The sequence below is a fragment of the Lactuca sativa genome, chromosome 3 (assembly GCF_002870075.4).
Source record: "Lactuca sativa cultivar Salinas chromosome 3, Lsat_Salinas_v11, whole genome shotgun sequence".
NCBI classification, from domain to species: domain Eukaryota; kingdom Viridiplantae; phylum Streptophyta; class Magnoliopsida; order Asterales; family Asteraceae; genus Lactuca; species Lactuca sativa.
Genome location: NC_056625.2, coordinates 27,741,673 through 27,754,748, shown reverse-complemented (window position 1 = coordinate 27,754,748; position 13,076 = coordinate 27,741,673). Strand labels below are relative to the sequence as shown.

General features: G+C 33.6%; 1 protein-coding gene across 1 annotated transcript; it reads left to right on the top strand.

Annotated features, from left to right (window-relative positions):
- The first annotated feature begins 275 nt into the window (after positions 1-275).
- LOC111884174 (uncharacterized) lies at positions 276-3,109 on the top strand. Its single transcript, XM_023880499.3, has 11 exons — positions 276-431; positions 588-649; positions 818-892; positions 1,531-1,606; positions 1,725-1,795; positions 1,891-1,992; positions 2,079-2,243; positions 2,350-2,454; positions 2,549-2,629; positions 2,729-2,817; positions 2,904-3,109. The coding sequence occupies exons 1-11, from the start codon at positions 377-379 to the stop codon at positions 2,929-2,931; spliced, it is 909 nt and encodes a 302-aa protein (XP_023736267.1). The 5' UTR covers positions 276-376; the 3' UTR covers positions 2,932-3,109.
- The last annotated feature ends 9,967 nt before the right edge of the window (positions 3,110-13,076 follow it).

The following is a 13,076-nucleotide window of genomic DNA, read 5'->3' as shown; positions in this document are numbered from 1 at the left end:
TTTCAAGATGACATAAATAAAAAAGATTAAAAACATATAACATTTTATAATTTTTTATTTATTTAAATATTAATGTTAGCTATTATATTTATAAACAAAGCTACAATATGAGGATTTTTTTTCATAACATTTAAGATAAATAACAATAAATTAATTTTTTTTAAACAAATTGAAAATATAGCAAAGTGTGTGTGTTATTTATTTATTTATTTATTTTTTTTAAAATCAATAAAAAGTCAAAAGTAATACAAAAAGTTTGGAAACGATGTCGTATACCACTTTCGTGTTCTAGTAGACGTCGCGTTAGGAAACAAATATCTCTTTCTCTTCAGACCAGACCCAAGGCTTTCGTTTCTGTAATTTTCAACCCGCAGCCATGGCGATGCATGCTGGAATGGGATTTTCTAAGATCATCATCTTAGTCGGAGCAGGTTTCGATTTTACTGTCATTTTGATTGCACACATACATATACTTGATCAGTATTTATCAGATCTTTTACATTTCAAACCCTAATTTGCCTCTCCTTGAGAGAGACCGAGATCGAGAGATGTCGTGTTGACGTAAATATGGATGTGTTCTGTTTTAGGGTACACTGGTACGTTGATGATGAAGAATGGTAAACTTTCGGATGTATTGGGCGAACTTCAGGTATAATGATTCTATTATTTTCCTCTCTAAAACATAGAATCACGTTCAATAATGTGGGTTTGATTGATGTTAATAAGAATTGATATGCGTGTGATGTTAAATAGTCCGGTTTTAGTTAATCCTCGAATTCTATGCTTTGAAATGAGTTTTGGGTTTTTAAATTGGCAGGCTTTGGTGAAAGGATATGAAGAAAAGCAGGCGGGTGGAGCTGAAGGTGATCATGCTGATGCAATTGCCGCTCAGGTACTACTTTGACTATAAGCTGTTTATATTAGTTCATTGTTTTTTTGTCAAACATGGAGGTAACCTGATATAAACAACAAGATGGGGCTAAATGGCATTCATAATTCCAGCAACCCCTCTTAGATGAAGCTACATTGCTCTGCAAATTTTGCAAAAAAGAAGTTTGTTGTGGTAGCCTTAGCAAGTTTTCATCCATTCTTTGGGCTTGAGGTTATAGTTAAAATCTGGAAATGCATGCTCTATATTTTTCTTCATATGAAGATAGAAAATAAGATGTATGTGCTATTAGTATTTCAGCTGTGTTTTTGCAAAGAATCCTAGGCTTATATTCCTTAGCCTTCCTCATCCCTCTTTCTCAAGTTTAAATATTTAGCCATTTAAAATTAGATGCTCAATAACTAACTAATAGTACAACAGATTAAATGAATAAATGTGGGAACATAACTAATGAACACAACAATCTAAAAAATCCAACGATTAAAAAGTAGTTGCTTAATACCTACTAATGAATACAACAATTTAAACATGTTTTATGAACACAATTAGGTGCTCAATATCTAACCAAAGGGTAACAGTTTCATGGGCATAAAAAAAACACAAGTTAGATGCTCATCTGTATAGCTAACAAAAATATGCAGGTTCGTCGATTGGCAATGGAGGTTCGACAGCTGGCGTCATCAAGGCAGATCACTGTTCTCAATGGTGGTTCAAGTGGTATGCATCATATAATTTATATATATGTTTTTTTTTTTTTGTCGAGTAAACTCAAAACTCAATTTGAGTTTCTGTTAATTGCAAAGTGCAAACATAAACTTAAATTTAATGTATGCAGGTAATGTGACATCTTTAGTGGTACCAGTTGCTGCTTTGGGAGCTGTGGGTTATGGATACATGTGGTGGAAGGTCCAAATCCAAATCCAATACTCTTCTTTTTCTCAATATTTTAATTGATTTAAAACATTCTCTGTTATTAGTGTTTCTGACTTTGTGTAATTTAGGGGTTTTCGTTCTCAGACCTCATGTATGTGACAAAGCAAAACATGTCAAATGCTGTGTCAAACTTGACAAAACATCTGGAACAAGTGTCAGATGCTCTTGCTGTAAGTTCCTCCTTTAGTCCTATCCTATCACACATATTGAATCTCTGTTGTTACATCTAAATTCATTTTTTTAATAAAAAAATCAGGCAGCAAAAAAACACCTGACACAGAGGATTGAGAACTTGGATGGAAAAATGGATCAACAAGTGGAAATATCTAAATTGATTAAAAGTGAGGTGACTGATGTTCGTGGTGATATTTCCCAAATTGGGTATGATTTGGATTCACTTAATAGAATGGTTTCTGGTTTGGTCAGTCTTCTCTTCTTCTTAAACCTCTTAAATTTATAGTACTAATTTTTTTATTTTTTAAAAAGAATTTGTATTTAACATGTTTGTTTGTTTAATCGTCTTGCAGAATGGCAAGATAATGACTTTGGAAGAAAAGCAGGATCTAACCAACCTTGGAGTGTGGTACCTCTGCAACAAGGCTGATGGAAATAAGTTATCTGGCAAGGCACAGGTGATACGTAGATAGATACTGTTCTTTTTAAGCAACCCTTTTTATTTTTTTATTTTTAAATATATATTTTATTTTTTGTAATAATTGCATATAGGAACAATTGAGACTAGCTAGCAAATCTGTTGCTGGTTATCTCACAACCGGGTCTGGGGGTTTGCAGCTGCTGAATCTTGAGGTTTGGTTCAATTACTCAACAAACTCTTATATTTTATTTCCATCACGTATTATTCATTTTGTATGTTATATTATTATTATTATTATTATTATTTTCCAGGAAATTGTTGAAACTATAGATCCAACTGATAAATCGCCAAAAAATGGCTTCTCCGAAGATGTTGACAATAAATCAAGAACACTGACAAGGTATATTTATATATATGCTTTGGTGACTTGTACCTTGTGCATGAGTAAATGTACACGTAGTTATGATGATTGTTGTTATGAAACAGGAAAAATACGGTCAAGTTCAGTTCTTGAATCAACCAGAAAGGATATAGATATATATACAAATGCGTGCATATAATACTTTATATATTCTTTTATGTCTAATAAGATAAAGCATTGGCTGTGCTTTTGATCATTTTTTTTTGTTACTCGGTAGTACATATATATATGTTGATATATTTATATACCTAAACCTTCATTTGTGGCTCTACATGATGTTGTCACGTTTTCTTCTTTTGTTTTTTTAATCTAAAATGAACATATGTTTGTATTTCATCGATCGATTGTATGAATGTGGAAAATATGTTTGTGACAATGCATTTAAAAGTTTTTAAATGATTTTTATTTCCATTTGTCTTTCTGAAAAGAAATGTGTAAAGCATATGCAACTTTGGATTAACAGCATCTCACATTTCTTTTTTTGTAAGACGACAGATTATACGCTGTTTGCCACTAAGCCAATCCTTGTAATATATAAAGACTTTTTTTTTACTTCAATATCAAATATTCTTGAAGACAGTAGGAATGACAAAATGATCGATGCAATTTATGTTGAGAAATCTTTACGAATCCAAATTAATATATATATATATATATATATATATATATATATATATATATATATATATATATATATATATATATATATATATATATATATATATATATATATATATAAAAGAATTTTTATAAAGTGAAAATAATAAAATAAGTGGGTGTCAACTTTTGAAAATAGATTATTAGTCTTTCAAAGGGATAATGACTTGAAAGGGTAACATACTTTAGCCTTTGGTCACTAAATTATTTTCCGTACTTTATTAACCTTTGAACTTGTTGAAACGTGTATATTATACCATTATGACCGGCAATAATGGGTTTTCCAGTTCCCTATGGGGTTTCCGATCAAGTATGATTTTTCGGTCATCTTCTCCGGCAACATTTATGGCATTTCTTATCTCCAACCACACTTTTAATCTAGGTTTTATTAAAAGAATTAGACACAAAAATCAGAAAATGAACTTACAAAACACACCCAACTGTGTGTTCTTGGTATTTGTGTCTGAAAATTCGAAGCTTGATAAAGATGAAGATGAACATGAACACATGAAAATGAACTCACAAATCGTAGCCTCCGATTTGAAAACCCTTGCCGGAACAAGCGACGGTAAACCCTCGTCGGAACGTCGCTGTCTTCTCTGGAACGCCGCATTTCTTCCTTTTGATTTTCTATAAAACCAAGCTCCGATTTGCAAACCCTAACACCTATGGTTAAGATCTGGGTTTTAAGGGAAATGTTTTCAAATTCTCTTGTTCATTTTGTTCATCAATGGTAGAGCTGTAACTCTTTCAGACTCTTTCAGACTTCGAAGATTCATTTCAGATTTCGAGCTTCCTTTCAGATTCAAACCCATCGATTTAGGGATTTTTGGGTTCTACACACATGATGAACACAAGAACAAGTTATTGGTTCGTTTTTCAGATTCAAGCTCGTTTTTCGTTTGTTCGTATTCCAGTTTGATTTTTCGATTCAGTGACACAAACGATGAGCACATCTGATATGGGTTTTGTTTCAGAGATGAGATTTGATGAACCACCATTAAAACCCTTAAAACCTTAAAAATCTGAGATAGGTTTTGATAAACCACCATTAGATATTTGAAGCTTTGTGTTCAAACCAAAACTTTTCTGAAAATCGTTCACATAAGAATACAAGTACATCTTATTTTTGGTCTTGTTTCAAACCATTAGAGTTCTTATCTTGTTTGAGTTCATCCAATTTCTGGTTTTTGAGTTGAGTACATCTGAACCTATGAAATAACCCCAAATGAAGATGATCGGAAAATCATATTTGGCCAGAAACCATATCGGAAATTGGCAAAACCCACTATTACTGGTCATTGTGGTAGAAAACGTTTCAACAAGTTCAAGGGTTAATAAAACACAAAAGATAATTTAGTGACCAAATATAACCAAAAGCAAAAGTACGTTACCCTCTCAAGTCATTATCCCCTTTTCAAAAAGCTAATAAGTTAAAAAAGTATTTGAGTATTTAAAAATAGCTTTTAAACAGTTTGTGGAGTTTTTTATATAGACAAAATATAAAGTTTTCTAAAAATTAGAGAATCCTAGTTTTTCAAACTTTTCCTAAAAACATTTTTTTTTAAAAAAAACTTAGTTTTTTACCCTTAAAAAGTGAAGTCAAATGCTTTTTAAAATCAATTTATTGGCTTTTCAGCTTTTTCCACTATAAAATTATCCAAACACTTTTTAAAAACTGCTTTTCAAAAAAACGAATAAACAATTTATAATAAAAAGAAAAGATAACCAAACACACCCTAAACACCTCAATAGTGTTATGTGTGTTATGTGGTGTCTTGTCTCTACTTTATTTTATGATTGGGCATATAAGATAGTCCAGTACACCACAAGAAAGCCTGCGCATATAGTCATCTCAGGCCCATACGATTTTTTTATTCTACAACATTTTCTAATCAATTATTATAGAATTTAGATTTAAAAAAACTAGTTAAAAATATTTGGTCGATATGAATTAAACTAAATACAACTTGTTATATTAATCCATATAATAAGTAACTTAAAATGAAATACAATTACATTGTGAATGAAAGTAGTTGAATGTCGAGCAAAATTTAGGTAGTGGTTACGAATAATATTATTATTAGGTGTGAAATGATAATTAAGACACAATACTAAAGTTTTACACTTTTAAAAATTTAAAAACATATTTCTTTTTGGGGAAAGTTGTTACAATAAAATAAACCTTTTTTTTTAAACCACTAAAACAATACAATCTATTTTTTTGGGGGACTGAATTAAATATACAATAAATCTATGGAACCCGCAACATATAAAAAACACAAAGCCATGTATTATGCTAATTAACACCCAACATGTCATCAAGTGGAATCAGAATCAAATATCCATTAATTCATTAACTAATTGGTTAATTTTAATTTTATTATTAAATAAAGAATTTGGACTGGTTCAAACTCTTATAAAAAAGATGCTCTCTATGATGAAGTCATGGTCTTCAACACCCTTTGAGAAACATCACTGTCCATAATACTTTGTCAACGTAAAAGGGTCAAACTTCATAGCCTTCTTTGAACTCATCCAATCATTTTATTTGCAATTCAAGAAAGTATATATCCAAAAAAAAAAAAAGATAAAATAACAGATATTAGTTTTAATATTTAATATGGTGAGGTGGGTTTGGTGGTATTTGTTTACATTGTTTTCATAACAATGAATGATGTGTTTATTTTATGAGACCATAAAGATTCTCTCTCAAGAAAATATGGATTCTTGTGTTTACTGTCTACACAAAAAGATAATAACTTCTTTTTTTTTTAGTTCTCTTACATAAATAAAAACTATTACATATTCTCTTCGAACCAATCTTTTTTTATTTTTTATTTTTTTTTGTTGTAAACAAATAAGTGTTTTTTATTATAATATATTAAAAAAAAAATTAATTCTAGTTTTTTTATTAAGTGACTTTTTGAAAATTCTAAAAAGAAATTGGAGTGAGTAGATAATTCTCTGGTCCAATTTTGGCAAAACAAGCATAGTGAAAGTAGGAAGGACCAATCATTTTTCAAAGACAAATCGACAATGTGATCAAGTAATTAGATTGAAACAAAGTTTGGGACCAAATGAGTCCAACTTTAACTTTTTAAAAGGAAATTAGGTCATTATCTTATGAAATTTTTTTATCTTATTTTTGAATTTTCTTTCCTTGGCTGCTTTACCTCGTGAGTGACTTATATTCACTATGATATGCCCATATTCAAACAAAAAGGAAGAGATCAATTTGAGAAGTCATATTCTCTAATTAGACTAGAAAAGAGAAAGAAGAAATTTCATAGAAAGAATGAGGAAGATTAGAGTTATGAATGTACAAATTTGTTTTTGTTGGTAATTGTTTAAAATAGCAATGTACTTAAACAAATATGTAAATTGACTATTTTACTTTAAAAATGCTCATTATAATCACCCAATTACTTCAAACTTTTAGTGTTATAAAACTTTTAGATTAATAAGAGAAAGAAAAAAATTCAGGAACTTTATTTTTTTCGGAGTTTTAAAAATTGATTTTATTCAGAAGTTGTATTGGTTTTGGATATGATTTTTCGAATTTGTTTGTACGAACCTATTTTTCACACTCATGAGATTCATTCTGATTTTGAGGTAACAATATAGAAATGTAGAAAAAAATCCCTCTGTATGTGCATATTATCTTTTTATTACATGCAACAAAAAAAGATGGAAAAATGGAAAAAAAAAAATAAACCCACCAAAATACAGAAATGTCAGGTGGAATAAAAATAATAAATCACAAAACACAAAAACAAACACACTCACATACATTTTATATATATATATATATATATATATATATATATATATATATATATATATATATACACACAAATATTAGAATTTTAAAGTGTAATGTTCTAAAATATTTGTAAAAACTAATCATTCTAATAAAGCAATTTGCGGATAAAATTTCTAAAACAATCAAATCCTTGTCATTTATTAAATTTAATAAAGTGCCAAGGCATATGATGATTTAAGAAAATCATAAAGAACAAGAATAAAGTAAAGAATCTTACATACATCTTAAGTTCATGATACAACATTTTCTAAATATCCATAAGCTACCTACATCTTAGGTCTTCAAATAAAGCACACAACCTGAACATTATTAAAATACGCAGGTTACGTTTGGAAAGTCTGACGTACTTAGTCAACTTGGGGTTAAATCTATTAAGGTGTTACATAAAGTTAACTATCTAAGCCTAAGGTTAAACCCTTAATGATGTTTTCAAAATGTTTGAAGATTAGTAAAAAATGGTAAAGCATATAATCTAAGCAGTTCATGTTAACTCGCCCTAAAGCTCATATGGGAGGTCAATCACAAAACATTAGTAGTAGTTTAGATGTTGATGTTTGAACCTTAGACCTACAGTGTGGAATTTCACTCCCTAACAACTAAGCTCCCATCGTAAGGGCAAATTAAACAATCCAGAAATTTGAATTATGGTCAACTAAAACATTTCAAAAATTTGGATTCATGGTATCAGTCAAATCGTCAAGAGTAAATCAACAACTTCAAGTAATGCAATTCATATGCATCTTACCCTAAACAACAAGTCAATCTCAAAAGCCAAATCATCTCACTAAAGTTGAATGTCAAAAGCACATGTAAAGTTGACATATAACTTACTAAACACTTAGGGGATTCAACGCTAGGATCATGTGTCCATCACACATAATCCACAAGAAAGGTAGAAAATACAATGTGTAAGTGAGTCCATCCACGTGTCACAACCAAAACACAAATAATAGGATACCCAAGCCATAAGTGACCGTCCAATAGATTATCATTTATATGAATCTTCTTGAGTGATGTCATATTCTCTTCATACATAGCAACTAGAAAATATTTTCGATTGTGAATATGTTTTGTCTCCAAATTGAACACCATATTTAAGATAAATAAATTTCACTTTGGCTATCATAAGTCACCACCACCAAATCCATGACCAAACCAAAATCACTCAAAAGCTGCTTCAAGATAAAAAGCTTCCTGCGTTGCTTTAACCTTGGCGATCAACTCGGCCTTGGTGGTTGACAAAGCAACAATGATTCGCAACCTCTAATTCAGACTAATGACGGTCTCACCAAAGTTACATACATAATCAGAGGTTGAATTAAAATGGTCTCTATCCTGGACATAATAAAATTTGTAATAACTTATCAAATCATAATCTCGACCAACACCTTTGAATACAATCCCCCTCTCTTGATGTAACACACCAAAAACCATGGTATTTTTTTCATTTTAAAAATATATTTCATAAAATCCATAGAATAATCAAACATTATTTGCAAGAAAAGTCATAAAAGTAGAGTATCAAAATCATCTTTCAAAAATATATATGAATCAACAGGAGGATGTGTACGATCATGCATTTGCCTTGCCCCGATCATCTGAAATACTTGAAAACATTTAAATCCATAACTGTAAGCCAAAGTTTAGTGAGTTCCCCCAAAATACCCTACATAACAATACATATACAATGCATACACATTGATCCCACAACATAAGTCTAGATTATCTCCGCCCGAGCCCACAACTTCTGACTAGATTTCCCCCGAGCCCACAACTAATGAATGGATTGCCCTCGGGCCTACAACTTAAGACGTGATTGCTCTCGGGTTTATTGTCCTACAACACAAAGCAGTACCGCCTTAACCCAACCGCACTATATTGACATATACCAAAACAATAATAGTAAGCACATGTAATCATAACATATCTACTAGTCTAACAAAACACTACAATATAACAACATCTTACGTACAAGGACACTGTAGCACCTGGTTCTTGGTACGTATTTTGTTATTAAATCTTCAAATATTTTGCATTTTTGGCATTGGACTCGGCGAGTCGTAGGACTGACTCGCCGAGTAGAAGCGGGATGAGACGCGGAGTTTAAGTTGCGGACTCGGCGAGTCGGGTCCCGGACTCGGCAAGCAGCCACTGTCTGGACAAAAACCCTAATCCAGGGGTTTGCACCCTATTTAAACGACCTTATGCAGCCTCCATTCCCCCCTTTATGCTCCCAAACACTTCTCATAGCAAACCCTAGCCGTTCTTGAGAAAATCTAAGGCTTTTGAGTGATTCTTGTGAGTTTTGACCTCAAGGAAGAAGGAAGAGAATAGAAGGATCAAGAGGAGACTGAAGGATTCAAGTTTGGTTCATCATTTGCAGTCTACAGAAGGTATAAAGTTTGAACCTTGCTCATTCATTTGTTAGATCCCTCTTTGAGGTGATTTAGGGCTTTTATAAGCCATTTTTGGTGGCCAACCATGTTTGCAAACATGGTTGAGGGTTTGAGGTTCTGGATCATGTCATTATTGGAGTCACAAGACAGATTTGGGTTGCTTTTGCACCCAAGGAAGGCCCCATGCAACAAAAGAACCATTTTAGACCCTTTTAAGCTCAAAAGTCCCATGCATGCACGTAAAATTTGTAACTTTATGTGCTAGATCGAGTTTAGGGGCTTGGATATATCTTTTGGACAAGTGTTGTACATCAGGAGTCGAAGTTTTAAGGAGGGGATGTGACCGACTCGGCGAGTCCATTCCTGGACTCGGTGAGTCCAAGGGTTCTGTCCCATATCAGTGAGGGTCAAAAGGACCAGATGAGTGTGGAAAGGCTTTAGGGAGTCCCGTGGAGTGACCTAGCGTTCTGGACTAAGAAAATTGTTCTGGAAATTCATTGTACTCGGCGAGTGCATGAACAGACTCGGCGAGTCCAAGGTAATCTTCATAGAACTCGACGAGTTGTTCATCAACTCGGCGAGTCAAGGACAGAACGTGTTCATCGGATGAAGATTAACTCGACGAGTTGTTCATACAACTCAACGAGTTGGATGAAGGACCATTGAGTATCAGTTAGGAAGTGAACTCGTCGAGTCAATGCGTAACTCGACGAGTACAGACGGAAGTAAAGACAATCGACTGGATATGGACTTGACGAATTGGCAAGCTAACTCGACGAGTCGGGTCAACTGGAAGTTGACTTTGACTTTGACTTGACTTTGGGTTGGAATTGGTCAGGGGTAAAATAGTCATTTTACCCTGGGGATAGTATCAATGTTTGATTAAGTGTTTTATGTAAATATAGTCGGGGGATCACTGGAGCAGTTGTCAGACATTTGCGGATCAGCTTTTCAACAGCCAGCCTTTTGAGGTGAGTTACCTTCCAGTAGCGGTGGGTCCATGGCCACAATGCCGGCTCACCAGTAGGAGTTGTATGTTAGATGATTTTCTTTGTGATATTCATCTAGGTTTGATACTACTTGATATATTTATGTGCTAGCATGTTATGATGTTATGTGATAGTGGTAGCAGTAGGGGTGAAATAGTCCCCAATACCCGGTCGAAAGGACCGAAGGGGAGGCCGGCACCCAGATATGCCAGGCAGTGTCCGGTCGAAAGGACCGAAGGGGAGGCCGGCACCCAGATATGCTAGGCAGTGTCCGGTCGAAAGGACAGAAGGGGAGGCTAGCACCCAGATATGCTAGGCAGTATCCGGTCCAAGGACCGAAGGGGTAGGTCGGGCACCCAGATATGCCTGACAGTATTTGTATGTTATGTGATTGTATGGTATGTGGTATGATGGGGGAACTCACTAAGCTTCGTGCTTACAGTTTATAGTTTTGTTTTCAGGTACCTCTTCTTCAAAGGGAAAGGAGCTGGCGTGGTAGCGGCACATCATACACGCACATTGTTTTCCGCACCATGAGTTATTTTGGGATTTGTACTCTGACATTACAGTTGTTTTTATGTTTTGGTTTTCGGACACGAAATATGTTTATGAAATGATAGGATCAAACGATGCTTATTCACAAATGTTTTCCAAAGTGTTGATTTAAAAATGAAATTTTTGGACGCGAAAATTGGGTCGTTACAGACACATATTGCAGTACAAAATATAGTGAGAAAATTCACCTTGCAGCCGATCAGATAACTTTACAGCTCTCGAAAATCCAAAAACTTGTACTATAGGTCACCTAAACAACAATCAGGGATCAATCCCTCCTTAAAGAACAACTAAAAACACTCAAATTGACCTAAATTCAAACTTGGTAAAAAGTCAACGATCAAAGTAAAAGTTAACAGTCAAAAGTCTCATGACCGACAACCATGTTGTGACCGAGATTATGTCATGTCGTGGTGACCTTGAGACAAAACAGTCGTTGAGATTGCCTTTTCTCATGTCGTGAAGGCCAATCCTTCACGTTGTGAGAACTGCTTTGGCCTTCTTAATGCAATAAGCTCTTAATGGCTAAGACCACTCATCCATACTTTCAAGGAAAACTTTCATATACCGAAATGCAACATAAAAATCCTTGCTTTATGGTCATGCATGTCCAATACATTTCCTTCCTAAAACTACGTCAAAAAATGTGTAAGAAACGGGTCAAAATCCTATGCATGCCATCAAAACTACTTGTGAGTCTAATCTGAAACATACAATATTCTTGGGACCTTAGAGAGTAATAAATTTGCAAAATTTATTCCGAACTCTCACTCAAAACTCATCAAAATGGACCAAAAACACCAAATACACATAGATCCAAAGATGAAATGCAATAAAGCTTGAAACTTTATAACTTACAAAGGTCTATAAGGTAGATGAAAGTTGATATCTTTAATTACCAAGCTTCAAGGATCAATCTTACATGAAAGCATCATTCTAAAACCACTAAAATACTCCAAAAATGGATGAGAGATGAGAGGGGAGGCTCAAAGTGGTGAAACGGAGGCTAGGGTTTCTCTCAAGAGGCTTTAGATATGATGGAGGATATACAAATACCCTAAAAACACAGAACCACCCTTTAAATACATAGAAAACCCTAAAAATTCATGGGCTTGGGCTGCCCAATGCTCACCTCGTGACAGTCTACTTGTCACCTCGCGATGACTCATCATGTCGTGAGAAGATGCTCTTCACCTCATGACGACGAGTTTTCACCCAATTCCACTCCAACCTCAAACAGTCACTACTTCTTCGTTTTAACTCCGTTTTCAAAGATCTTTGTATGCACAGAAAAAATATTGACGAGTCCCACAACCCTATTTAATTAGTTTTGACTCAATACATGTCAAACTAGAACCATAAACCATGTAAGAATCCTGAAATATTATTTTCCCATTTTACCATTTTGCTTCAAAACATGATTCGAGGGCTTAATCACTTAATCCAACATTATCAACATCTAACGGTCTAAACTCTATTACATTGAAGCCTAAAATCCTTACTCAATCCATTTAAGGCCCGTTATCCCGATATTAGAAACATCCTAAAACTAGGTGTTACACTTGAGTTACCTAGTTTGATATGAACCAACTAAAGACACATTTACGAGTTGAAACTCCTCTGATTCTTTCCTTTCCCCTTAGATACCCACCACTAAAATCTCGTTGCATAAAAATCCATGGCTACTCTTGCTACTACCATGAGAGATCTTGTCTCTAAATCGTTGAATTTGAAACTTCAAATATTTTAAAAGAATCATCGTATTCACGTCAAATAAAATTATTTTATCTCTCCTATAAATAAGGATATTAGAAA